Below are 26,668 nucleotides of genomic sequence, written 5' to 3'. Positions count from 1 at the left end.
CTGTTACTGTAAGACCCTTACCTGTTACTGTAAGACCATTACCTTTCCTGTTACTGTAAGACCCTTACCTGTTACTGTAAGACCCTTACCTTTCCTGTTACTGTAAGACCCTTACCTTTCCTGTTACTGTAAGACCCTTACCTGTCCTGTTACTGTAAGACCCTTACCTTTCCTGTTACTGTAAGACCCTTACCTGTTACTGTAAGACCCTTACCTGTCCTGTTACTGTAAGACCCTTACCTTTCCTGTTACTGTAAGACCCTTACCTGTCCTGTTACTGTAAGACCCTTACCTGTCCTGTTACTGTAAGACCCTTACCTTTCCTGTTACTGTAAGACCCTTACCTTTCCTGTTACTGTAAGACCCTTACCTTTCCTGTTACTGTAAGACCCTTACCTGTTACTGTAAGACCCTTACCTGTCCTGTTACTGTTAGACCCTTACCTTTCCTGTTACTGTAAGACCCTTACCTGTCCTGTTACTGTAAGACCCTTACCTGTCCTGTTACTGTAAGACCCTTACCTTTCCTGTTACTGTAAGACCCTTACCTTTCCTGTTACTCTTACCTTTCCTGTTACTGTAAGACCCTTACTTTTCCTGTTACTGTAAGACCCTTACCTTTCCTGTTACTGTAAGACCCTTACCTTTCCTGTTACTGTAAGACCCTTACCTTACCTGTTACTGTAAGACCCTTACCTTTCCTCTTACTGTAAGACCCTTACCTGTTACTGTAAGACCCTTACCTTTCCTCTTACTGTAAGACCCTTACCTGTTACTGTAAGACCCTTACCTGTCCTGTTACTGTAAGACCCTTACCTGTTACTGTAAGACCCTTACCTATTACTGTAAGACCCTTACCTTTCCTGTTACTGTAAGACCCTTACCTTACCTGTTACTGTAAGACCCTTACCTGTCCTGTTACTGTAAGACCCTTACCTTTCCTGTTACTGTAAGACCCTTACCTGTCCTGTTACTGTAAGACCCTTACCTGTCCTGTTACTGTAAGACCCTTACCTTTCCTGTTACTGTAAGACCCTTACCTTTCCTGTTACTGTAAGACCCTTACCTTTCCTCTTACTGTAAGACCCTTACCTTTCCTCTTACTGTAAGACCCTTACCTTTCCTCTTACTGTAAGACCCTTACCTGTTACTGTAAGACCCTTACCTTTCCTGTTACTGTAAGACCCTTACCTGTTACTGTAAGACCCTTTCCTGTTACTGTAAGACCCTTACCTTACCTATTACTGTAAGACCCTTACCTTTCCTCTTACTGTAAGACCCTTACCTGTTCCATCCACACATGACCTGGCAGCGTCGCTGAACCTCGGCTAGCTTGGGCTGTAAACGTAGCTGAGATACGCCTTTTACGCCCTCCATAAACTTGGCATCCTACAACACCGGTTCCATATGGATCAAACATACAAACTGGTAGAAATATGTTAGGGCTATTTCAATACAGGGCTCAAAGTGGATATTTTTACCAGGTGGCCTATTTGGCTACCAAGTCTTAAACTCTAGGTTAGTCACCAAAGTACCCAAGTTGTTTTAACTCTAAAAGAAAATCTTTTAATTCTTTAGTTCAGTTTAACATCTCTGTAACTTTTCAATTGTTAACATCATTTTAGTGTTGACTGCAACCTTTGAAAGATTAATCAACTCGCAAATCTGCACAATTTTTTAGTGGCCATGCAGGCGCCTTATAGGTCAATAACTGGTCGCCAATGGTGAATTTAAGGCGCCATGGCCACTAAAATAGGCGCCACTTTGAGTCCTGCAGTAAAACATTTATCCTACCCCAGGACTCCAGGTTTTGGTAAGGGGTATCACCCATAGAAGTTATTGAATAAATTACTAGAACTTATAGGAAAGAAATCCAACCATGGATAGAAGTGATTTATTTTGGATTCCTTGGGTCAGGTAGATATTTTAATGGAGTAGCCCTTTATTGATTAGTGTTACACATTCTTAAACAACCAAGTTTCAGCGAAATAAACATTAACAAGAGGCCCATGAGTTCTGAAAAACCTACTGATAGTTCATGTTTTGTTTGTTTTTAAGCTAAAAAGTTAACACACATTACCAGTATGACCTTGAAGGTAGGTCAAGGTCATTCAATTGAACAAACTTTTTAGTTTGTTATCAAAGCATGCCACTGTCCCAATATCATGACCCTGAGATTCTTGTTATTGAGAAGTCATTTAAATATTTTAACATATATGACCCCTGTGACCTTGAAAGTAGGTCAAGTTTATTGATTTGAACAAACTTTGTAGTCCTTATCCCAGCATGCTATTGGTCAAATACATGATTCTGGGCTTCTTGTTTATTGATAAGAAGTTGAAATTGAATTTTTTTTACGACGGACGGTGCTGGGCAAAAGGCCATTGCAATAGGTCATTTGAGACGAAGTCAAAAGATAATATGTACAATATCACAGAATATTTCTATTTTCCTGCCTTTAGAAACATGATTTGTACAAATTATACGGTAAGTCCTGTCCGTTTACCTTTTTGACGAATTCTCTTCGCCGTCCTTTAAACCCTCCGCCCTGTGCTGAATTCTCTCCGTTTATAGCATTTCCATTGTCATCCTGATCATCAGATTCTGACAATAGAGACAAATCTATAAATAACTAAGAAAACCACACCTTATCATATATTCACCCTATGATGAGACGTTGCTAGAGAAATCCTTCCAATTTCAACTTCAAAGTTTTCAGTGGAAATCAATTTTGATGTCCATTAACATGTGGCACAGGAAATGGTTCCTACCTTAACACGATTGTCGTAAATATGCCTTCAGACCAATTTATTTTGAATAAACAATACTGAATTTAGATTCATATACAAAAACATATAATTCTATTTACTAATATCAAAATAGGCCAATATATTCACTGAAATATGAGTTTTTCAGAAAAAGCTGACTTTGTATGACTGCAGGTCATGAGAAGAAGGTAAATTGGACAAATTTGGTTACATGGTGTAACATTTAAATCAAATACTGATCAGTTCAACTGAATGATGGATTACAATAATTCTCCAATTCCAGTACAATGTAATTTCTGACAGATATTGAAAGTGAAAGTAGAAATATGTTACGACATTGTGCCGTACTGTTGATGACATGATATAAATGTATCGACATCTATATCAATTAATAATCAATTAGTTGAATATTTTTTCCATCAGCCGTTACATGATCTTTATATAAATTTATTTCCACACTTTTCATCTATTTTTACACTTAGTTGTAGGACTTACAGTCGTAATGGGCCCAACTTCCGTTTCAAGGGGGGTACAAATTAATTGCTTGCTTGCTTATTGTAATCTTTTTTTTTCTGGAAAGTAGCATATTATAATCAGCGGGATCCACTGAATTACTGTTAAATGTATGTAAATTTGTACCTTACCATCACACCAATCTGGTAGGATGGGGGCAGGGGGCGTGTCCTCCTTCTCGCCGTACCGAGTAAACAACTCCTCCAGGTAGTCTTGTTTATAGATACCCGGCGGTCGCGCCTATAAACAATCACAAATATCAATGTGAGGTCTGTCAAACATTACAATCACAAATATCAATGTGAGGTCTGTCAAACATTACAATCACAAATATCAATGTGAGGTCTGTCAAACATTACACAAATATCAATGTGAGGTCTGTCATACATTACACAAATATCAATGTGAGGTCTGTCAAACATTACAATCACAAATATCAATGTGAGGTCTGTCATACATTACACAAATATCAATGTGAGGTCTGTCAAACATTACACAAATATCAATGTGAGGTCTGTCATACATTACACAAATATCAATGTGAGGTCTGTCAAACATTACAATCACAAATATCAATGTGAGGTCTGTCAAACATTACACAAATATCAATGTGAGGTCTGTCAAACATTACACAAATATCAATGTGAGGTCTGTCAAACATTACACAAATATCAATGTGAGGTCTGTCAAACATTACACAAATATCAATGTGAGGTCTGTCAAACATTACAATCATAAATATCAATGTGAGGTCTGTCATACATTACACAAATATCAATGTGAGGTCTGTCAAACATTACAATCATAAATATCAATGTGAGGTCTGTCAAACATTACACAAATATCAATGTGAGGTCTGTCAAACATTACACAAATATCAATGTGAGGTCTGTCAAACATTACACAAATATCAATGTGAGGTCTGTCATACATTACACAAATATCAATGTGAGGTCTGTCAAACATTACACAAATATCAATGTGAGGTCTGTCAAACATTACAATCATAAATATCAATGTGAGGTCTGTCAAACATTACAATCACAAATATCAATGTGAGGTCTGTCCAACATTACACAAATATCAATGTGAGGTCTGTCAAACATTACAATCACAAATATCAATGTGAGGTCTGTCAAACATTACACAAATATCAATGTGAGGTCTGTCAAACATTACAATCACAAATATCAATGTGAGGTCTGTCATACATTACACAAATATCAATGTGAGGTCTGTCAAACATTACAATCACAAATATCAATGTGAGGTCTGTCAAACATTACACAAATATCAATGTGAGGTCTGTCAAACATTACAATCACAAATATCAATGTGAGGTCTGTCAAACATTACAATCACAAATATCAATGTGAGGTCTGTCATACATTACACATATATCAATGTGAGGTCTGTCATACATTACACAAATATCAATGTGAGGTCTGTCAAACATTACACAAATATCAATGTGAGGTCTGTCAAACATTACACAAATATCAATGTGAGGTCTGTCAAACATTACACAAATATCAATGTGAGGTCTGTCATACATTACACAAATATCAATGTGAGGTCTGTCATACATTACACAAATATCAATGTGAGGTCTGTCAAACATTACAATCACAAATATCAATGTGAGGTCTGTCAAACATTACAATCACAAATATCAATGTGAGGTCTGTCATACATTACACAAATATCAATGTGAGGTCTGTCAAACATTACACAAATATCAATGTGAGGTCTGTCAAACATTACACAAATATCAATGTGAGGTCTGTCATACATTACACAAATATCAATGTGAGGTCTGTCAAACATTACAATCACAAATATCAATGTGAGGTCTGTCAAACATTACAATCACAAATATCAATGTGAGGTCTGTCAAACATTACAATCACAAATATCAATGTGAGGTCTGTCAAACATTACAATCACAAATATCAATGTGAGGTCTGTCAAACATTACAATCACAAATATCAATGTGAGGTCTGTCAAACATTACACAAATATCAATGTGAGGTCTGTCATACATTACACAAATATCAATGTGAGGTCTGTCAAACATTACAATCACAAATATCAATGTGAGGTCTGTCAAACATTACACAAATATCAATGTGAGGTCTGTCAAACATTACAATCACAAATATCAATGTGAGGTCTGTCAAACATTACACAAATATCAATGTGAGGTCTGTCAAACATTACAATCACAAATATCAATGTGAGGTCTGTCAAACATTACAATCACAAATATCAATGTGAGGTCTGTCAAACATTACACAAATATCAATGTGAGGTCTGTCAAACATTACACAAATATCAATGTGAGGTCTGTCATACATTACACAAATATCAATGTGAGGTCTGTCAAACATTACAATCACAAATATCAATGTGAGGTCTGTCAAACATTACACAAATATCAATGTGAGGTCTGTCAAACATTACACAAATATCAATGTGAGGTCTGTCATACATTACAATCACAAATATCAATGTGAGGTCTGTCATACATTACAATCACAAATATCAATGTGAGGTCTGTCAAACATTACACAAATATCAATGTGAGGTCTGTCAAACATTACACAAATATCAATGTGAGGTCTGTCAAACATTACACAAATATCAATGTGAGGTCTGTCAAACATTACACAAATATCAATGTGAGGTCTGTCAAACATTACACAAATATCAATGTGAGGTCTGTCATACATTACACAAATATCAATGTGAGGTCTGTCAAACATTACACAAATATCAATGTGAGGTCTGTCATACATTACACAAATATCAATGTGAGGTCTGTCAAACATTACACAAATATCAATGTGAGGTCTGTCAAACATTACACAAATATCAATGTGAGGTCTGTCAAACATTACACAAATATCAATGTGAGGTCTGTCATACATTACACAAATATCAATGTGAGGTCTGTCAAACATTACACAAATATCAATGTGAGGTCTGTCATACATTACATAAATATCAATGTGAGGTCTATCAAACATTACACAAATATCAATGTGAGGTCTATCAAACATTACATTCAAAATTTCAATCACAATTTCAGAACTGTAATAATCTTTACATAATTTTGATGATACAAATGTAGTGTTGTGAATATATGTGACGAGCCGACAGGACACAGTAAGTTGGCTCATGTCAACCCGTCCCGAAAGTGATGTGCAGCGGTGCGTCACGGCACTCGCCAGTCTACAATGCCAAACTGTTATTATACGGAGGTGTTTCACGCTGTGTCAGTTTGACCGTTTGGCCGTTCACGGCATATCATAGACTAAGTCTATAGATTTATATATTCTCATTGTGAATTATCACAATAATAGTGTTATCATCAATTTTATTTTCATTTTATATTCTATATCAATAATATCAACAGAAATGCCATTTATAGGGCTACGAGTACTATTATATCAGTGAGAGTAGATTTTATCGTACAGCAATGTTTTATCATTTAATCTCCAAGTTACTTTCTATTCTAATTATCAAACATCTTAACCAATCTAATTAAAATCTAGATGGTCATTCTCACTACTAACGACATTGCATAAGCGGGTCACATCAGGATGACCTTTTGGATTAACAAATCAAATTACTACTTAAAGAATCGTGGAATTGAAATTCGCAAGTGCGAAATAGCATGAGTAAAGTGCATAGCTTGCATAATCTGTCAAATTTGTTGCAAGTCATTTCGTCCAATGCAGTAAATAGCTATATACATGCTGTACTGAAATTGTTCGCTTCAAATGCACAATGTGACGAATGGGTGGGATCGATGACAAATTGAAAAATTGACAATTTCACCTGATAGTGAAATCTTGAGATAACAAAGGTCACTAGAACGAGATTGTATGATGTCATTAGATGTTCATGTAATGTAGTGAGAAAGAGCATCTATTCATTAGAATGTATCTCAACATTCCAATCCTAATTTTAAGCTGTTCTTTACATGTTAGTTTAGTTATCTACGTGGTACTTACCTGGGCGAATGTAGCCACTGCTGCCTCTATACTGAAACCAAAATAAAAACAAAAAATTTATATCAATCATAGCTGGTCATGATAACTTTGTATAACTTTCTCACACATAAAGATATAACAAAAACCTACATCAGAGTGATTTATTTGCTGAATTTATCCTGTAATAATCCCAGGACCACACTTAATGTTAATGTTAAGGACAAGAAAGCAGGCCTATTCATAGATGTGTTGTTGGATAAAGAGAATTCAAACTATTTATTTTTAAATATTTACATTTACACTGCAGCCCCACTATATAGCTTAACCAAGCTCACTTGAAGGTTACGAGTCCATAACTTCCTAATCTTGATTATGACGTCATAATTGTAACGTCGGCGATAACAAAAGATGGCTGTTGAAAAGGCTGTTCCGTCTTTGACGATAATAATTTGTTCATTCATCGTAGAAGCAAAATTCCTGGATATAGTCTTTAAAAATCGTTGCCAAATGTAAATATAAGCATTGAACTGCTTTCAGTTGGAAGTTATGGGCTGATGAATGCCAACTGGACAAAGGCAAATTCAACACGAAGCGCTAGCGCGCTTCATTAAATTTGCCTTTGTCCAGTTGGCATTCATCAGCCCATAACTTCCAACTGAAAGCAGTTCAATTCTTAATTGTTGTTCATTTGGATCACTGAGAAATTTGATTATTTCCAAATTGTGAGTGATTATAGGACTCTAATATCTGTGACCTTGACATCAATGACAAGTTGAAAAAGTAAGAACTGACCTCCAGGATAATTTTTCCACCAGGTAAGCGGAGATGAGGAAGCCCGTCCTGTTGAAGCCATGAGTACAGTGTACACCTGTACATAACACAATAACATTGTACACCTGTACATAACACAATAACATTGTACACCTGTACATAACACAATAACATTGTACACCTGTACATAACACAATAACATTGTACACCTGTACATAACACAATAACATTGTACACCTGTACATAACACAATAACATTGTACACCTGTACATAACACAATAACATTGTACACCTGTACATAACACAATAACATTCACTTCATAACACTGTAAACAAATCATTCCCTGTCAGTGAAACGTTTACATCTGTAGGAAACAACAGTATCATACAAGCTTCTTTATAACACCATAAACAAGTCATTCAGGTTCCCTGTCAGTGAAATGTTTAACAATAGTATCATACAAACTTCTTCATTACACCATAAACAAGTCATAATTAGGTGGAATACGGTATATCTTACCAATTTCCAATTAAAAGGTTGGGGTGTGTTTATAGGGACAGGTGTGCTTATTAGCTATAGGTGGAACACAATATATCTTACCAATGATTTCCAGTGGTTTTTGAGATATAAAATGGTGACACAGGTTGTTGAAAGCATCCACTTGTTCACTAGCAGGTGTTTCTCCGTGACTGAAGACAAATTCACATGATTGTTAAAACAATATGTAGTATAAAGAATTAACCATTTGTTAGTACAGCCTACAGTCTATATTTTCTGTAATTTGTTACTGTAAATCACTTGGATTTCGCGAACTGATCTCTTTATAAATATTCGCGAATACAAGATTTTGCGAACACTGATCTAGAAAAGATTTAAATTTGTGAATGATGAGCTATTAAAGTCGTGGGCTCTGTAAGACCCTTATTTTGGTACACTAACCCAGAGGTTGGTCGCCATCCAAACGTTTATTTTCATACAAATAATCGTGAAGGTTTTCAATTTGTGAAAGACAATCCTAACGTATTAACACCAAAATAAATTCCACACAAAATATAAGTGATTTACTTAAGGCTGTGTAAAATGAATCCACTAAATAATGGACAATGAAGATGATCATAAATACACTAAATAATGGACAATGAAGATGATCATAAATACACTAAATAATGGACAATGAAGATGATCATAAATACACTAAATAATGGACAATGAAGATGATCATAAATACACTAAATAATGGACAATGAAGATGATCATAAATACACTAAATAATGGACAATGAAGATGATCATAAATACACTAAATAATGGACAATGAAGATGATCATCAATACACTAAATAATGGACAATGAAGATGATCACAAATACACTAAATAATGGACAATGAAGATGATCATAAATACACTAAATAATGGACAATGAAGATGATCATAAATACACTAAATAATGGACAATGAAGATGATCATAAATACACTAAATAATGGACAATGAAGATGATCATAAATACACTAAATAATGGACAATGAAGATGATCATAAATACACTAAATAATGGACAATGAAGATGAATTTGACATCAATAAAAATAAATAAGTATGATTTGACACTTACCCCCCACACTGGAGTTTATCATAAAGACACCTACCCCCTACACTGGAGTTTATCATAAAGACACTTACCCCCTACACTGGAGTTTATCATAAAGACACTTACCCCCTACACTGTAGTTTAACATAAAGACACTTACCCCCTACAATGGAGTTTATCATAAAGACACTTACCCCCTACAATGGAGTTTATCATAAAGACACTTACCCCCTACACTGGAGTTTATCATAAACACACTTACCCCCTACACTGGAGTTTATCATAAACACACTTACCCCCTACACTGGAGTTTATCATAAAGACACTTACCCCCTACACTGGAGTTTATCATAAAGACACTTACCCCCTACAATGGAGTCTATCATAAAGACACTTACCCCCTACACTGGAGTTTATCATAAAGACACTTACCCCCTACACTGGAGTTTAACATAAAGACACTTACCCCCTACACTGGAGTTTATCATAAAGACACTTACCCCCTACACTGGAGTTTATCATAAAGACACTTACCCCCTACACTGGAGTTTATCATAAACACACTTACCCCCTACACTGGAGTTTAACATAAACACACTTACCCCCTACACTGGAGTTTATCATAAAGACACTTACCCCCCTACACTGGAGTTTATCATAAAGACACTTACCCCCTACACTGGAGTTTATCATAAAGACACTTACCCCCTACACTGGAGTTTAACATATTTACAGTCGTGATTCTTCTCTATCTCATCTTTATTGTAGAATCTGTTCGTGTTTGTCAGGTCGATCAGCAGGCCCATCTTCAACTACATCAACACAAACAAAATATTCAAATAGTATTAAGTTTCAAATATCTCTAAAACAATTAAGAAAAAGAATGTATCCTAAATTGTATGTGAAATCCTAATGACATATATTAAATCATTCATGAACAAAAGATTCCAGAGGGATCTTGGCACCTGCCATTGAATGATCTTTACCAGTCTGATAAAAGATTGGTCTTTCTCTCCTGATTATTTGATAATGTGGGGAACCTAGATATGAAGTATAAGAAAGATCTTAAAAAAAACATCTGAAATCTATCAACAACAAAAATTCAACTGTTAAAATCCAAGATGGCTGCCTGTTGGCCATTCATGCACATTCACTGTGATAGCTCAACCACCATTATCGATACAATCTGGCTCAATTGTAAATCACAATATTTGTTTTTTGAATAACTTAACTAATTAATTGCTAATTAACATAATTGGTTTCTATATCAGAACTTAAATGGTATACATACATACCGGTATACATATGAAACATAGGATCAAACTATCAATAATACATTACTTTATCAAGTCGTCCATCATAGATTCACTCATGTAAAATTTCTATAATTTAAGAATACCATGTTTTAGATATGTAGTATTATGTAAAATGTAAAGGAAAAGTCGAAATAAAAAGAGATTTAAAAGTGAAAAAAAAAATCAAAATTTCGTCACAACTAAAGGGATGAGAATCTTTTTCCCCTCCATAATTGAAAACTGAAATCACCTCATTTCAATTTCCATCCATCAATACATTATAATTTTGAATATACACAACAAACTTACTTTCATGTTTTTTAAGGAGGCAAAGAGAAGATCTGGGCTGAACCGGCTGTATTCAGGTATCTGCTCATCATACTTATCATCAAGCATAGTTTTGAATGGTAAAAACTTTGCTGAAAAAGAAAGAAAAAATATACATGAAGTGTGAACTAGAAATCTATACACGAGTGAAAAATATCAAATATTAGCTGCAAGACTGAAACATATTTGGTATTACTGAAGATACCATTAAATATTCTGTTTATTACATTTTTATAGCAAAATATGTTAGGTCAGCTTTTAATTACCACAATTGTTGTTTGTAAGAAGTGTTTTTATTGGTCAAATCAGAAAATGTGATATTTTTCATTGGACTCACTAGTGAATAATTTTGGTATTTCACTGGTAAAAATGTAATAAACAACTATATAAAACCCACGGGTTAATACAAATGTAAGAATCAAACAATGCTGATCTGACAGTTTAATATTTGTTAATCAATTGAAATCATTTTAAGTAAAATTTCAGAAATATTCTATCATTATTTTACTTGTATAAGTAAGTGAATACGGTTGCAGAGCCCATGTTAAGAAAAAGGTTGTCCACTGGATTCCAGCTGCACAACTGACCTGTCAAAAGTACTTTTCCTGATCAAGTAATTTTTTACAGTGCATTTGTTACGAGCTTTTATATATTAGCACCATGATAAATACTGTACAATGTATAAGTGTTCCTTTCCGGGGACAGTTGACCCATCTGGGAGGTGGGCCACCAAACTTCTTGCTCATGTTTGGTTTCTTTGTTTCAGTTGATAAGGTTCATCATGACCTGAAAAATATATCAAAATTTATCCCTAAATAAGCCCCATTTCTGGGAGGTAGGAAATTCCAATCTGTCATGGTACATGTTTTATAATCGTTGTTTTACATATCGATGGAACCAGGGAAAGAGTGGTGGGCATGCTTAGTGCGAAAAATATACGTCAATATATCTTTGGATATAATATGGCATTTTGGTCATGTACCATCTTGTGAAAGTACACAGGCACATATATTCCTGCATGGCTTTTCTAGAGGGTTGACCCAGTCTAACCAGCATTTCACAGAGACTGGACATGTTCCTTTGTCATTTAGTGATTATATCATCAAAGCTGATTGTCCTATACTGTACCATTTCTATCTGGTCCCAGTTGTTCAAAAGGTGATTAGAGAATTTTTTTATTTTTCCTTTACTAAAAACCTGTGAATATGTATTCATTAATACAGACAAGAAGGAAGAGGCTAAGGAATGGTAAAGAGTTTTATAAAATTTTGTCAAGTTTGTATTACCAGAAATTATTTATTATTATTATTTAGTTATTGTTACTGAAATGTGATTAGCCTTTATCGCCTTTTAAACAACTGGGCTCTGGTGTTTGTTGGGCTTTGTGTAGGGGTCCCATACACTGCAGGCATATTCTAGAGATGATCTAACCAGAGCCAAGAAGGCATCCTCTTTTATGAATGTTGAGTCTACTTTTAAATTTCTTCTAATGAGAAAACCTTGTCTACAATTGCTAACACAAATTTTCCCGATCTGTTTGACTGGTAGTATCTTTTCTTAACGTAAAAGTATTTAATAGAATTTATGTGGTGATCACTGGATTTCGGCTAAGTGCTCTGCTAATTTACTAATTCCAAAACCGAGTCCCAGTGTTCGGTCAGAAGTTATGAGTGACGCTGTATCTGGCAATAAACCAACATATGATAATTATTAATTTCAGAATGTGCAAGACGTATTTTTGGTTCTATCCTTTTCAACAATGAAAATGTCATTGGATTAATTAATCCGTTTTAACTACCATGTGCGACTCCCATACAATGGTGATATCACGAAGGTGCTACTTGCATATTGTACTCGGAATCGGATATCCACAACTTCGATTTCTTGTACAGGAAGTCAATAACCATCGGAACACCTTGGATTCCTTTATTTGAAGGAAGATAATGTCCAAGAGAATTCGAAAATTATTATTATGTTGAAATTAAAAAATAGTTTTACTTTTATATTGAAGAGCACAAAGAAACATCTTAGATAAGAGAGTTTAAATTTTAAACATATTTACTTTGTTTTAAACAATAACAATAATAACGAGAGTTGAACGATATTTCAAAAAGAAAGATGGCCGCGCTCATATAAGCTACACGAGATATTTTACGGGAAAAGGGAAAAGCAACCCATTGAATACACTGTGTTATTTTTAGTATTTATTGGTTTAAACATTTACAATGGCAAGACATCATAGATTAAAGAAGAGAAAACCTATCTCAGATCCGGGAAAGAAGAAAGGTAGATCTAGTACAATAAATGCTAAGAACAAGAAAGCTGGACCCGCAACTCCCAACAAGAAAAATGTTCCTTCTAAATTTAAACCTAACTTTCGGAAAAGAGACACAGATGACCAGGAGTCTAAACAGAAAAAGACCAAGAAAGTGTCGTGGAAGTCAAAAGGCAAAATGGAGGAATCTGACGACGGTTCTGATTTTGAAGAGGTGTCCGATGCACTAACAAAATATAAGGTGATGAATTTACAGTTATCATATAGAATAAAATGCCCTCATGAAGATTCATCAATCTATATGATCAGTTTTTTCGAAATTGTGTGTATATTCCTTTGATCGCGTACAATACTAGCTATAAAATATGTACTGAATGGAAAAAGAAACAATAAGAAATTGCCCGGTTTACTATACGAAATAAAAAATATATATTATAAAATATAAAAGGATAATTGAAAGATAGGGAAATGGAATAATTGGGTAATTGCAAGATACGGAGCCACTCTGGCATCGATGAAAATTTTATGTTGATCCAAGGGTACCCCACTCAAAATGGACAGTGTTCAGGGCACATAAATATTATTTTTTTGTTTATGTCTCTCATAATCTGCAGTGGTTGCACAGACTCATTTGTGCATTGAATTGATCAGGGTATTGACCCTCCTCATGAGTATATATGGTTCCATTCCTCATCCAGCACCAAAGTTGATTGAAGCGCTTGGCCTATATATGTCTTATTCTTCCGTCCAACTGGCATGGTCGTCCCATAAAAGTTCAGTTGGGGAGAGTTCAGGGCTTTATGGAGTCTAGGATTAGTGCTAGTGCTGTTTAGCCAGGCATGGGGGTCCTCCTGAAACATCAGTTGTGTTAACGTTGCACATGCTGTACTAGAGGAGCAACAAGTGGTGTTAGACCTTGATCTCTATAACGGGCGACCAGGATGTTTCCTTGAATCATGACTAGGGGAGTCTTGATACCATTTGCAATCACTCCCCATGCCATGACTAATTCTCCAACAAAATTATCATTATTAATCATGTTACTATATCCACTTAGCACTGCTGGGCGCCTATAGCTAGCCAGAAACATCCAAAGCTTATAATTATATATATCACAATACATGTATACATATATTTTTGACAGACACATTTTCTGATCAGTCTTAACATATGTTAATTGGTCGTGTATATACAGTACAGACAAAGTAAATTGTCCAATTTTTTAGGCAATCCGTTCCTTTATCAAGACGCATGTAAATTGTGTGGATGACGTTATGTACTTTCCAATCAACCTGTTATATGTTAGATACATACAATGTCTGTAATACATCATGGCGTGGATGACATTATACAATCGACCTGTGATGTTTGATGCATACAATGTCTAACACAATATACACTCATTATGGGAATTCCCTTAAAAAACTTAGTTTGGAATGACATCATTGGATACTCTTTCTTTCCAGCTACAAGAAGATGATGACTCATCAGATAGCGAAAGAGAGATACAGGAGACTCGGAAACTGGTCACACAGCAAAACAGGAAAAAGAAGAAATCTGGAGGCTTTCAATCGATGGGTAAAATACACTGACTAATGTCCACCATTTATTTAACCATTTCATTTTTGAACTCTTATTTGTCTTCATATCTTTGACAAGTATCCCTAATGTCTCTTGAATCCTTGTAAGAGTTACGAAAAAACAAGGACATTTCTTGGAGTATCAGTCTCAATATTTCTTGTGCTTTTACAAATATAAATGACCACACAGGTTTTCTCTTGTCCTTATTAAAAACACTAAAAACCAAACAATAAGGGTTCAGGAATATTCTTATAATATTAAAGGAATTTTTTGATTTTATGCAGGTTTCTGTCATCAAGTCTATACAGGCATCATACGAAAAGGCTATAAAATACCGACACCCATACAGAGGAAGGTAAGATATCCATTCTGATGTTTACACAATACCGACTCCCATACAGAGGAAGGTAAGATACAACACTCATACAGAGGGAGGTAAGATATCCGTTACACAAAGACAGCCCAGTAACACTCTATTTCAACTGTCAATCACACTTTAATCTGGAAACAATCAGAATACTACTGGATAAACCAACTCTTTACCTTGACACCACTAGGGAGCAATGTCCAAGGGTAACTGTTGTATCCTACTAGATAAACCAACTCTTTACCTTGACACCACTAGGGAGCAATGTCCAAGGGTAACTGTTGTATCCTACTAGATACACGAACTCTTTACCATGACACCACTAGGGAGTAATGTCCAAGGGTTATTATTGTATCCTACTAGAGACGACACCAACTCTTTACCATGACACCACTAGGGAGCAATGTCCAAGGGTAATTATTGTATCCTACTAGATACACCAACTCTTTACCATGACACCACTAGGGAGCAATGTCCAAGGGTAACTGTTGTATCCTACTAGATACACCAACTCTTTACCATGACACCACTAGGGAGCAATGTCCAAGGGTAACTGTTGTATCCTACTAGATACACCAACTCTTTACCATAACACCTCTGAGGAGCAATGTCCAAGGGTAACTGTTGTATCCTACTAGATACACCAACTCTTTACCATGACACCACTAGGGAGCAATGTCCAAGGGTAACTGTTGTATCCTACTAGATACACCAACTCTTTACCATGACACCACTAGGGAGCAATGTCCAAGGGTAATTATTGTATCCTACTAGATACACCAACTCTTTACCATGACACCAATTAGGGAGCAATGTCCAAGGGTAACTGTTGTATCCTACTAGATACACCAACTCTTTACCATGACACCACTAGGGAGCAATGTCCAAGGGTAACTGTTGTATCCTACTAGATACACCAACTCTTTACCATGACACCTCTGAGGAGCAATGTCCAAGGGTAACTGTTGTATCCTACTAGATACACCAACTCTTTACCATGACACCACTAGGGAGCAATGTCCAAGGGTAACTGTTGTATCCTACTAGATACACCAACTCTTTACCATGACACCACTAGGGAGCAATGTCCAAGGGTAACTGTTGTATCCTACTAGATACACCAACTCTTTACCATGACACCACTAGGGAGCAATGTCCAAGGGTATATACGTAATTATTGTATCCTACTAGATACACCAACTCTTTACCAGGACACCACTAGGGAGCAATGTCCAAGGGTAACTGTTGTATCCTACTAGATACACCAACTCTTTACCATGACACCACTAGGGAGCAATGTCCAAGGGTAACTGTTGTATCCTACTAGATACACCAACTCTTTACCATGACACCACTAGGGAGCAATGTCCAAGGGTAATTGATGCATCCTCAGTCACTCCTAGTATATATGTAGGTATTATTTATGCTTATTCCTAAAGAGCATGTAAGAAAGGTCAAGGTCACTGTTAATAAGAATTGAAAATCATTGTCATTTTGTAGTAATCTTTTGTCTGTTTGGCCAGCTGTCCCTCCACAAATCTTGGTCTTGGCTGATAACTTAGTATTGAGTGATTGATTTGCATGAAATTTGCACAAAAATACACACATTGGGGTAAAATGATCAAGCCCAAGGCTCAAGGTCATTAGATGCAATGGTTGAGGTCATGGTAAAATTTTGGATCTTTTCATTATGTTATGACACTATGAAGCAATTGATTGGTCAGAATTAAACAAGGAGTCAACTGACTAAGGGTCAAGGTAACCAGGGCAGAGGTCAAGGTCAAATTTTGTATCTTTTCATTGATAAACATTTTGTTATGAAACGTTGAAGCAAATAATTGGTCAGAATTAAACAAGGAGTCAACTGACAAAGGGTCAAGGTCACCAGGTCAAAGGTCTAGGTCCAGTATTGTATCTTTTCACTATTATTAATAAATGAACATTTCAGTATGACATTATGAGAAGTCAACTGTCCAAAGATCAAGGTCACTGGATGGTTCCAAAGGTCAAGGTCAGACATGATCTCTGACTATGACCCTGGTTACTAGTGGCGGTATTTAGGGTTTAAATAAAACAAATCAAATTAAATCTAACAAAAGAGTTTTATGCAGATATTTTCATTTCTGTTAGTCCAGCAAATATGGAGGTTGATGTGTATGATGTATATAATACTCACTTGATTTTGAAGTCCAAATGTCAAACATCAATCTCGGTAATATGGGCTTCTTAATGATAATGGGGGATATATTGCCACACAACGGAGCCCTTGCTGAACTTTAAATGCATGTGTTATGTTTTTGTGAAACATTGTTTTTCCTGTATATACATATAATATAAATAATTTTCAGACTATTCCGCTGATCCTCGAGGGGAAAGACGTAGTTGCCATGGCAAGGACAGGAAGTGGAAAGACAGCGGCATTTCTTCTCCCGATGTTTGAGAAGCTCAAAATGCACACTGCTAAATCTGGAGCTAGAGCCCTTATATTGTCCCCTACAAGGGAACTGGCCCTACAGACTCTAAAATTCACCAAAGAGGTAAGAAATATACAATATAGACCAGAGGTATTTGGGGGATAAGTAATTTACTATTGTTACAGATATTTTTGATTATAAGTAACTTACTATTGTAACAGGTATCTTTTATTATAAGTAACTTACTATTGTTACAGCTATTTTTGATTATAAGTAATTTACTATTGTAACAGGTATCTTTTATTATAAGTAACTTACTATTGAAACAGGTATCTTTTATTATAAGTAACTTACTATTGTTACAGCTATTTTTGATTATAAGTAATTTACTATTGTAACAGGTATCTTTTATTATAAGTAACTTACTATTGTAACAGGTATCTTTTATTATAAGTAATTTACTATTGTTACAGAGATGTTTGATTATAAGTAACTTACTATTGTTACAGATATGTTTGATTATAAGTAATTTACTATTGTTACAGATATGTTTGATGATAGGTAATTTACTATTGTTACAGATATGTTTGATGATAGGTAATTTACTATTGTTACAGATATGTTTGATGATAGGTAATTTACTATTGTTACAGATATCTTTTATTATAAGTAATTTACTATTGTTACAGATATATTTGATTTATAAGTAACTTCAGTATTTATCATTTTAGCTTGGAAAATTTACGAGTCTGAAGGCAGCTGTCATTCTGGGAGGTGATAAGTAAGTTATATACTGTGTGATATGTATAGCATATTTAACACTTTGACTACATGTACAGGATGGGACTTATTAACTGGATGTGATAGACACGGGTTTATATAGAAGACACGGGTTTATATAGAAGACATGGGTTTATATAGAAGACATGGGTTTATATAGAAGACGTAAGTTTATATAGAAGACACGGGTTTATATAGAAGACGTAAGTTTATATAGAAGACGTAAGTTTATATAGAAGACACGGGTTTATATAGAAGACATAGGTTTATATAGAAGACATGGGTTTATATAGAAGACGTAAGTTTATATAGAAGACGTAAGTTTATATAGAAGACACGGGTTTATATAGAAAACACAGGTTTATATAGAAGACGTAAGTTTATATAGAAGACATGGGTTCATATAGAAGACACATTTTAATCACATGTATTTATGTTATTTTATGCCCCGAAAACATTACGAGGAAACATTACGTTAAGTGTTTCCACTTACAGTTGTACAGTGATCTTTCCATTTTTCATTTCCTCGTAAATTGCTTGTTAAATCAAAGCTTAAGTACTCTGTTTGACTTTAGGATTCCTTTTTATATTTTAGAATGGATGATCAGTTTTCCTCTCTACATGGGAACCCTGACATGTAAGTAAAACCTGTCTTAGCCGACATGTAAGTAAAACCTGTCTTAGCCGACATGTAAGTAAAACCTGTCTTAGCCGACATGTCAGTTAAACCTGTCTTAACTGTCCATACATGTTAGTTAAACCTGTCTTAACTGACCATACATGTAAGATAAACCTGTCTTAACTGACCATACATGTAAGTAAAACCTGTCTTAGCCGACCATACATGTAAGTTAAACCTGTCTTAACTGACCATACATGTAAGTTAAACCTGTCTTAACTGACCATACATGTAAGTTAAATCTGCCTTAACTGACCATACATGTAAGTTAAACCTGTCTTAACTGACCATACATGTAAGTAAAACCTGTCTTAACTGACCATACATGTAAGTTAAACCTGTCTTAACTGACCATACATGTAAGTTAAACCTGTCTTAACTGACCATACATGTAAGTAAAACCTGTCTTATCCGACCATACATGTAAGTAAAACCTGTCTTAACTGATCATACATGTAAGTAAAACCTGTCTTAGCCGACCATACATGTAAGTTAAACCTGTCTTAACTGACCATACATGTAAGTTAAACCTGTCTTAACTGACCATACATGTAAGTAAAACCAGTCTTATCTGACCATACATGTAAGTAAAACCTGCCTTAACTGACCATACATGTAAGTTAAACCTGTCTTAACTGACCATACATGTAAGTTAAACCTGTCTTAACTGACCATACATGTAAGTAAAACCTGTCTTAACTGACCATACATGAAAGTAAACCTGTCTTAGCCAACCATACATGTAAGTTAAACCTGTCTTAGCCGACCATACATGTAAGTTAAACCTGTCTTAGACGACCATACATGTAAGTTAAATCTTTTTTGCTGACCATACATGTAAGTTAAATCTTTTTTGCTGACCATACATGTAATTAAAACTTGCCTTAACGACCATACATGTAAGTAAAACCTGTCTTAACTGACCATACATGTAAGTTAAATATTTTTTGCTGACCATGCATGTAATTAAAACTTGCCTTAGTTGACTATACATGTTGGATAAACCGTATCACTCATAGATGGACGGATAATTTTCAGATTCCCTAATTCAATAGTGAAAAAATGTACTGTAAACGCGGAAATTTCTGCAAGAGCAAAATCTATGCTAAATATACGAAGGCCATTTGGCTGCGATAACTCGCCCTTCCCCCACTCTCACACACATATAATTTTGTCCTGTACATGTATGTGTCCACTCTCACACACATATTACTTTGTCCTGTACATGTATGTATAAGAACAATCAGTAATAATAGATTTAAGTGTGACATTGTGGTTTAAATTATTCTGCCCTTTGACAACAAATCCTTCACGTTGATGAAACATACATTGTGTTCTCCATTGGTATTTAACTGTACTTGGTATAAACTTTCAGAATCATTGCCACACCTGGACGTCTGCTACATGTGCTGGTTGAGATGAATTTACGTCTGATGAACGTGGAATATGTTGTGTTTGACGAGGCTGACAGGTATATTATTCTTCAGGTTCATTTCTGATACTGTGTACAGTAAAACTCAGGTAAGTCCAAGTCACAGGACAAAGTAAAATATTCGACTTATCTTATTATTTGACTTTACCATGTTTCTATGTACGGATATTGACAATGACATAGCTGTCCTCGGAATTCATCGGTTGTCTATTGTATGTTCATTTCCCATAATATGGTGTGACAAAGCAGCAAATAAATACAAACATTTTATATTTGATACCTATATTATTTTTATTTAATGAAATTAAGATTATAGATGCAGATAAAACAATAAAAAATACATTGCATTATAAACACTGGTCATGCAACATGCATAAATATACACACTCGCACACACGTAAGGAAGATATAGTGAATTCAATAGATAGAAATGATACAGACATTGTTCTGACAATTATATCTCAAGGATTATAAAGAACTGTTAAGTCTACTATAAAAAGAACAGACTTTTATCAAATCTAGGACACCTCAACGGTCTTTTATCAAATCTAGGACACGTCATCAATATTTTAACAAATCTAGGACAATTCATCAATCTTTTAACAAATCTAGGACACTTCATCGATCTTTTATAAAATCTAGGACACTTCATCGATCTTTTAACAAATCTAGGACACTTCATCGATCTTTTAACAAATCTAGGACACTTCATCGATCTTTTAACAAATCTAGGACAATTCATCGATCTTTTAACAAATCTAGGACACTTCATCGATCTTTTAATAAATCTAGGACACTTCAATCTTTTAACAAATCTAGGACAATTCATCGATCTTTTAACAAATCTAGGACACTTCATCGATCTTTTAACAAATCTAGGACAATTCATCGATCTTTTAACAAATCTAGGACACTTCATCGATCTTTTAACAAATCTAGGACAATTCATCGATCTTTTAACAAATCTAGGACACTTCATCGATCTTTTAACAAATCTAGGACAATTCATCTTTTTTTTAACAAATCTAGGACACTTCATCGATCTTTTATAAAATCTAGGACACTTCATCGATCTTTTAACAAATCTAGGACACTTCATCGATCGTTTAACAAATCTAGGACAATTCATCGATCTTTTAACAAATCTAGGACACTTCATCGATCTTTTATAAAATCTAGGACACTTCATCAGTCATTTAACAAATCTAGGACAATTCATCGGACTTTTAAAAATCTAGGACACTTCATCGATCTTTTTTCAAATCTAGGACACTTCATCGGTCTTTTAACAAATCTAGGACAATTCATCGGACTTTTATCAAATCTAAGACACTTCATCGATCTTTTTTCAAATCTAGGACACCTCAACGGTCTTTTATCTAATCTAGGACACTTCATCAATCATTTTAGGTTACTTCATCGATCTTTTAACAAATCTAGGACACTTCATCGATCTTTTATCTAATCTAGGACATTTCATCAATCTTTTTAGGATATTTCATTGATCTTTTAACAAATCTAGGACACTTCATCGATCTTTTAGCAAATCTAGGACACTTCATCGATCTTTTATCAAATCTAGGACACGTCATCGATCATTTAACAAATCTAGGAAGAGGGTTCTGGGTAGAAGAGTGATTAGGGTTTTAGGCAGAAGGGTCGGGGGGGGTAGCCTTTAAAAAAATTCTTAAAATTAACAAATTTCATATGTGTCCACATACAATATCTGCACTAGGCAAAATTTTTAATTGAGAATTACTTTGATTTCAAAGATGTTGACCTTTTGACCTTAATTGACAAAGTTTATACCCAGGTTATTTGAGATGGGATTCCAGGAACAGCTCCTTGAGATTATCCACCGACTGCCCGAGTCTCGCCAAACCCTACTTTTTTCTGCCACACTGCCCAAACTGCTGGTAGAGTTTGCCAAGGCTGGCCTCCACGACCCTACACTTCTACGACTTGATGTTGAAAGCAAACTCAGTAACCAGTTAGAGGTCGGAATATTGTGTTTAACAAGAAGTCTCATAGATAGAGCCGTCCAGATCAAATAGTTATAATTTCATGTTGAAATTTCATTATTAGAAACCCTGAAATCAAGCCTTAGCTTATATTTCTTATTTTTGGTGAAGACGTTAACATATTAAAGACCATCTAATTTTAGAGCGTTATTTTTTTAGAATATTTTGGAAAATAGATTTACCTGTAATTTCTCCATTCCTAAGATAAATGTCACCACACCTAAAAACGTTTTCTCTAAAGATAAATAAGGTACAAAACTAATGTAAATTCTGAAGTAAAATTATCCCTTTTTACAAAGCGTCAAAATAATTTTCAAAGGTATAATTCCCTTTTGCAACATTTCAATCATTTAATCATAATACACTCTTTACATGGGGCCTTAGCCCTGTATTGGGTGTTATTACAAAGATTTTAGGGACTAAAACTGAAAACTGGATTAGAAAAAAACAAAATTTGATCTCCTGTATTCTTTGAAGCTGACAAGTATTTTCCAGGATTGTCCAATGTGCGCCATTATTTTATTTTCAGATGTCGTTTTTTCACTGCCGAGAAGACGACAAACCGGCACTGTTGTTACATATTCTAAAGAATGTGATCGAGGATGGGAGACAAAGCGTGATATTTGTTGCAACAAAACATCATGTAGAATATCTCAACTTGGTAAGCAACACCATACGGAATATCTCATAATAGAGGAACAAGTACTCCGGGTGCCAGTATTAGTGTAATCCCATCGAGGTATAGAACAATACATTTTGATAATCAAGGCATCACTCTCTTGATTTCCTAATCATTGAAGTAGGAAACTTTTATACAGACTGTAAGGTTGTCCATCTTCTTAAATAATAAACTATGAGTGTTTTTGTGTTCAGGTCAGGTGTATTTAATAGGCCACCATCTGATATGGGGGGCTTTTGAAATCGCCCTGTGTCCGCGGTCAGTCATCCGTCTGTCGTCCTAAACAATCCTTGTTATCGCTATTTCTTGAAAAGTACTTGAGGAATATTCCAAAATTTCATGTGTAGATTTCCCTTGATCCTAGTTGTGCCATTTAGATTTAGATTTATGATCAGAAAAACAAAATGGCCGACAGGTGGCCATCTTGGATTTTGAGAATTGAAGTTTGTTATTTCTTGAAGAGTACTGGAGGGATGTTTCTTAAACTTTACATGTAGGTTCCACTTGTTCATATTATCAGATTAATAAGAGGAAAATAAAAAAAAAAGCAAAGAAGGAAAAGTAGAGAGAAGATCAGTCTGACAAAGAACCAATAAAGATCTTTCAATGGTGGGTGCCAAGATCCCTCTGTGATCTCTTGTTAGGATGAATACAGTTAATATTACTGTATTACTATACTACTGTATGGAAACATTTCTTTTCCTCTCCAGCTGCTCGAGAAAGCAGACATAAGCTCAACCTATATCTACAGTTCTCTGGACCAGACGGCTCGGAAAATCAACATCGCTAAGTTCCAGCTAAAGAAAGTGAAGGTACTGATTGTGACAGATCTTGCAGCACGAGGAATCGACATTCCTCTGTTGGACAATGTCATCAACTACAACTTCCCAGCCAAGTCTAAACTTTTTGTACATAGAGTTGGTAAGTTCAGACGGAAGTATCATCATGGATATATTTTTGTGTGCAGTGATTTTCGAACTTCTTTTTTAGTAATGAGCTATTTAACTAAAATATCTACCCAGCAAGTGATGTCAGAAGTCGCAGAAGGAAATTAATTATTACCTTTCTAATTAGATGAGTCACTCTGGACAGTGAAGTATCCAAACGGAGTAAATTAATTATTACCTTTCTAATTAGATGAGTCACTCTGGACAGTGAAGTATCCAAACGGAGTAAATTAATTATTACCTTTCTAATTAGATGAGTCACTCTGGACAGTGAAGTATCCAAACGGAGTAAATTTCCATGGCATGATATTCTTTGTTTCTATCAAAATTAAGATACATGCCAGAGTTAATCAACATGCTTGTCCACTTGAACTTTTCAATAGGTCATCAGTACTTTCCATAGGACCCCCATCTCAAGGGGCCAACTATTAATAGTGTTATTAGAACATATGCAAGAACCAATAGATGCAGGATGTCTGAGAGAGCTGGCTATCCTAATCAGGATGTCTGAGAGAGCTGGCTATCCTAATCAGGATGTCTGAGAGAGCTGGCTATCCTAATCAGGATGTCTGAGAGAGTTGGCTATCCTAATCAGGATGTCTGAGAGAGCTGGCTATCCTAATCAGGATGTCTGAGAGAGCTGGCTATCCTAATCAGGATGTCTGAGAGAGCTGGCTATCCTAATTTGACAGCGTCTGGATGAAACTGTTGATGTGATCGACCATTCTTAGTTATCTTCAGATATTTGTGGTTCATTGTGACTTACCCACCACCATCTAAGTCTAAGCCTCAACACATTTTCCCACCACCATCTAAGTCTAAGCCTCAACACATTTTCTTAACAAAGACAAGCTTAATGTCTTATGACAAAAACCAGAGGTTCTATTTAATAGAACATTTACTCTGTATGTATCTTAGTTTTATGTCATTAAAGTAAAGAATAGCAATAAACCTATGTCAGCTCTATTCAGATTTTGTTGTGTATAAACAAGATAATTACTGTCTTTTTCAAAATTTCTGCTAAAAAATCATTCATAAGCTTCAAACATTTGATTAAGCAGCAAATATTTTAAAAGCTTCTTCTTTGTGTTCAAACTGTAACCAAATCTTTCCTTCCTTGATAGTGTAATTTGTGTTAATTAGTGTTAATTAGTGTAATTTGTGTTAATTAGTGTAATTTGTGTTAGTGTGATTTGTGTTAATTAGTGTGATTTGTGTTAATTAGTGTGATTTATGTTAATTAGTGTGATTTGTGTTAATTAGTGTGATTTGTGTTAATTAGTGTAATTTGTGTTAGTGTGATTTGTGTTAATTAGTGTGATTTGTGTTAATTAGTGTGATTTATGTTAATTAGTGTGATTTGTGTTAATTAGTGTAATTTGTGTTAGTGTGATTTATGTTAATTAGTGTGATTTATGTTAATTAGTGTGATTTGTGTTAATTAGGTCGTGTGGCGAGAGCTGGCCGTAGTGGGACGGCCTTCTCCCTTGTGGCTCAGGATGAAGTACCCTACCTCATAGATCTACATGTTTTCCTCGGAAGGCCACTTAAAGTTGTGACTTCACAGACAGGCAAAGGTCAGAGTTCACAGATGTTGTACCATAAATAAACTTTCAATTCTTAGAAAGCATGTCATATATCTCTCACATAACACAAACATCTATTGTTATGTCTCACATAACACAAACCTCTATTGTTATGTCTCACATAACACAAACATCTATTGTTATGTCTCACACAACACAAACATCTATTGTTATGTCTCACATAACACAAACATCTATTGTTATGTCTCACACAACACAAACCTCTATTGTTATGTCTCACACAACACAAACATCTATTGTTATGTCTCACATAACACAAACATCTATTGTTATGTCTCACATAATACAAACATCTATTGTTATGTCTCACATAACACAAACATCTATTGTTATGTCTCACATAACACAAACATCTATTGTTATGTCTCACATAACACAATGATCTATTGTTATGTCTCACAACACAAACATCTATTGTTATGTCTCACATAACACAAACATCTATTGTTATGTCTCACATAACACAAACATCTATTGTTATGTCTCACATAACACAAACATCTATTGTTATGTCTCACATAACACAAACATCTATTGTTATGTCTCAAACAACACAAACATCTATTGTTATGTCTCACATAACACAAACATCTATTGTTATGTCTCACATAACACAAACATCTAT

General features: G+C 35.0%; 2 protein-coding genes across 6 annotated transcripts in view; one reads left to right on the top strand and one right to left on the bottom strand.

Moving 5' to 3' along the window:
* The window catches only part of LOC117316469 (mRNA-capping enzyme-like), a 33,766-nt gene extending 20,578 nt beyond the window's left edge, over positions 1-13,188 (bottom strand). The window contains exons 1-10 of one of the 5 annotated variants that reach the window (XM_033871073.1): positions 13,107-13,188; positions 11,933-12,047; positions 11,244-11,353; positions 10,345-10,451; positions 8,653-8,741; positions 8,072-8,147; positions 7,301-7,331; positions 3,412-3,520; positions 2,506-2,603; positions 1,285-1,388 (exon numbers count right to left, since the gene is read on the bottom strand). In XM_033871073.1, the coding sequence (XP_033726964.1) occupies positions 1,285-1,388; positions 2,506-2,603; positions 3,412-3,520; positions 7,301-7,331; positions 8,072-8,147; positions 8,653-8,741; positions 10,345-10,451; positions 11,244-11,353; positions 11,933-11,975 (767 nt within the window). In that variant the 5' untranslated portion in view covers positions 11,976-12,047; positions 13,107-13,188. Of the gene's footprint in view, positions 1-1,284; positions 1,389-2,505; positions 2,604-3,411; positions 3,521-7,300; positions 7,332-8,071; positions 8,148-8,652; positions 8,742-10,071; positions 10,211-10,344; positions 10,452-11,243; positions 11,354-11,932; positions 12,048-13,059 lie in introns of those variants that run through there. The other 4 variants (XM_033871071.1, XM_033871072.1, XM_033871069.1 and 1 more) reach the window with 4 other exon arrangements.
* Positions 13,189-13,381: 193 nt separating this feature from the next.
* Positions 13,382-26,668, top strand: part of LOC117316605 (ATP-dependent RNA helicase DDX54-like) — a 32,323-nt gene continuing 19,036 nt past the window's right edge. The window contains exons 1-11 of the mRNA XM_033871272.1: positions 13,382-13,777; positions 15,003-15,114; positions 15,402-15,472; positions 17,833-18,021; positions 18,630-18,679; positions 19,274-19,315; positions 20,733-20,828; positions 22,603-22,786; positions 23,340-23,471; positions 24,200-24,410; positions 25,882-26,013. Coding sequence (XP_033727163.1) covers positions 13,487-13,777; positions 15,003-15,114; positions 15,402-15,472; positions 17,833-18,021; positions 18,630-18,679; positions 19,274-19,315; positions 20,733-20,828; positions 22,603-22,786; positions 23,340-23,471; positions 24,200-24,410; positions 25,882-26,013 — 1,510 coding nt within the window. The 5' untranslated portion in view covers positions 13,382-13,486. The remainder of the gene's footprint in view (positions 13,778-15,002; positions 15,115-15,401; positions 15,473-17,832; positions 18,022-18,629; positions 18,680-19,273; positions 19,316-20,732; positions 20,829-22,602; positions 22,787-23,339; positions 23,472-24,199; positions 24,411-25,881; positions 26,014-26,668) is intronic.

The sequence above is a fragment of the Pecten maximus genome, chromosome 18 (assembly GCF_902652985.1).
Source record: "Pecten maximus chromosome 18, xPecMax1.1, whole genome shotgun sequence".
NCBI lineage: Eukaryota > Metazoa > Mollusca > Bivalvia > Pectinida > Pectinidae > Pecten > Pecten maximus.
The sequence above is the reverse complement of the archived record's forward strand: the minus strand, read 5'-3'. Positions and strand labels throughout refer to the sequence as shown.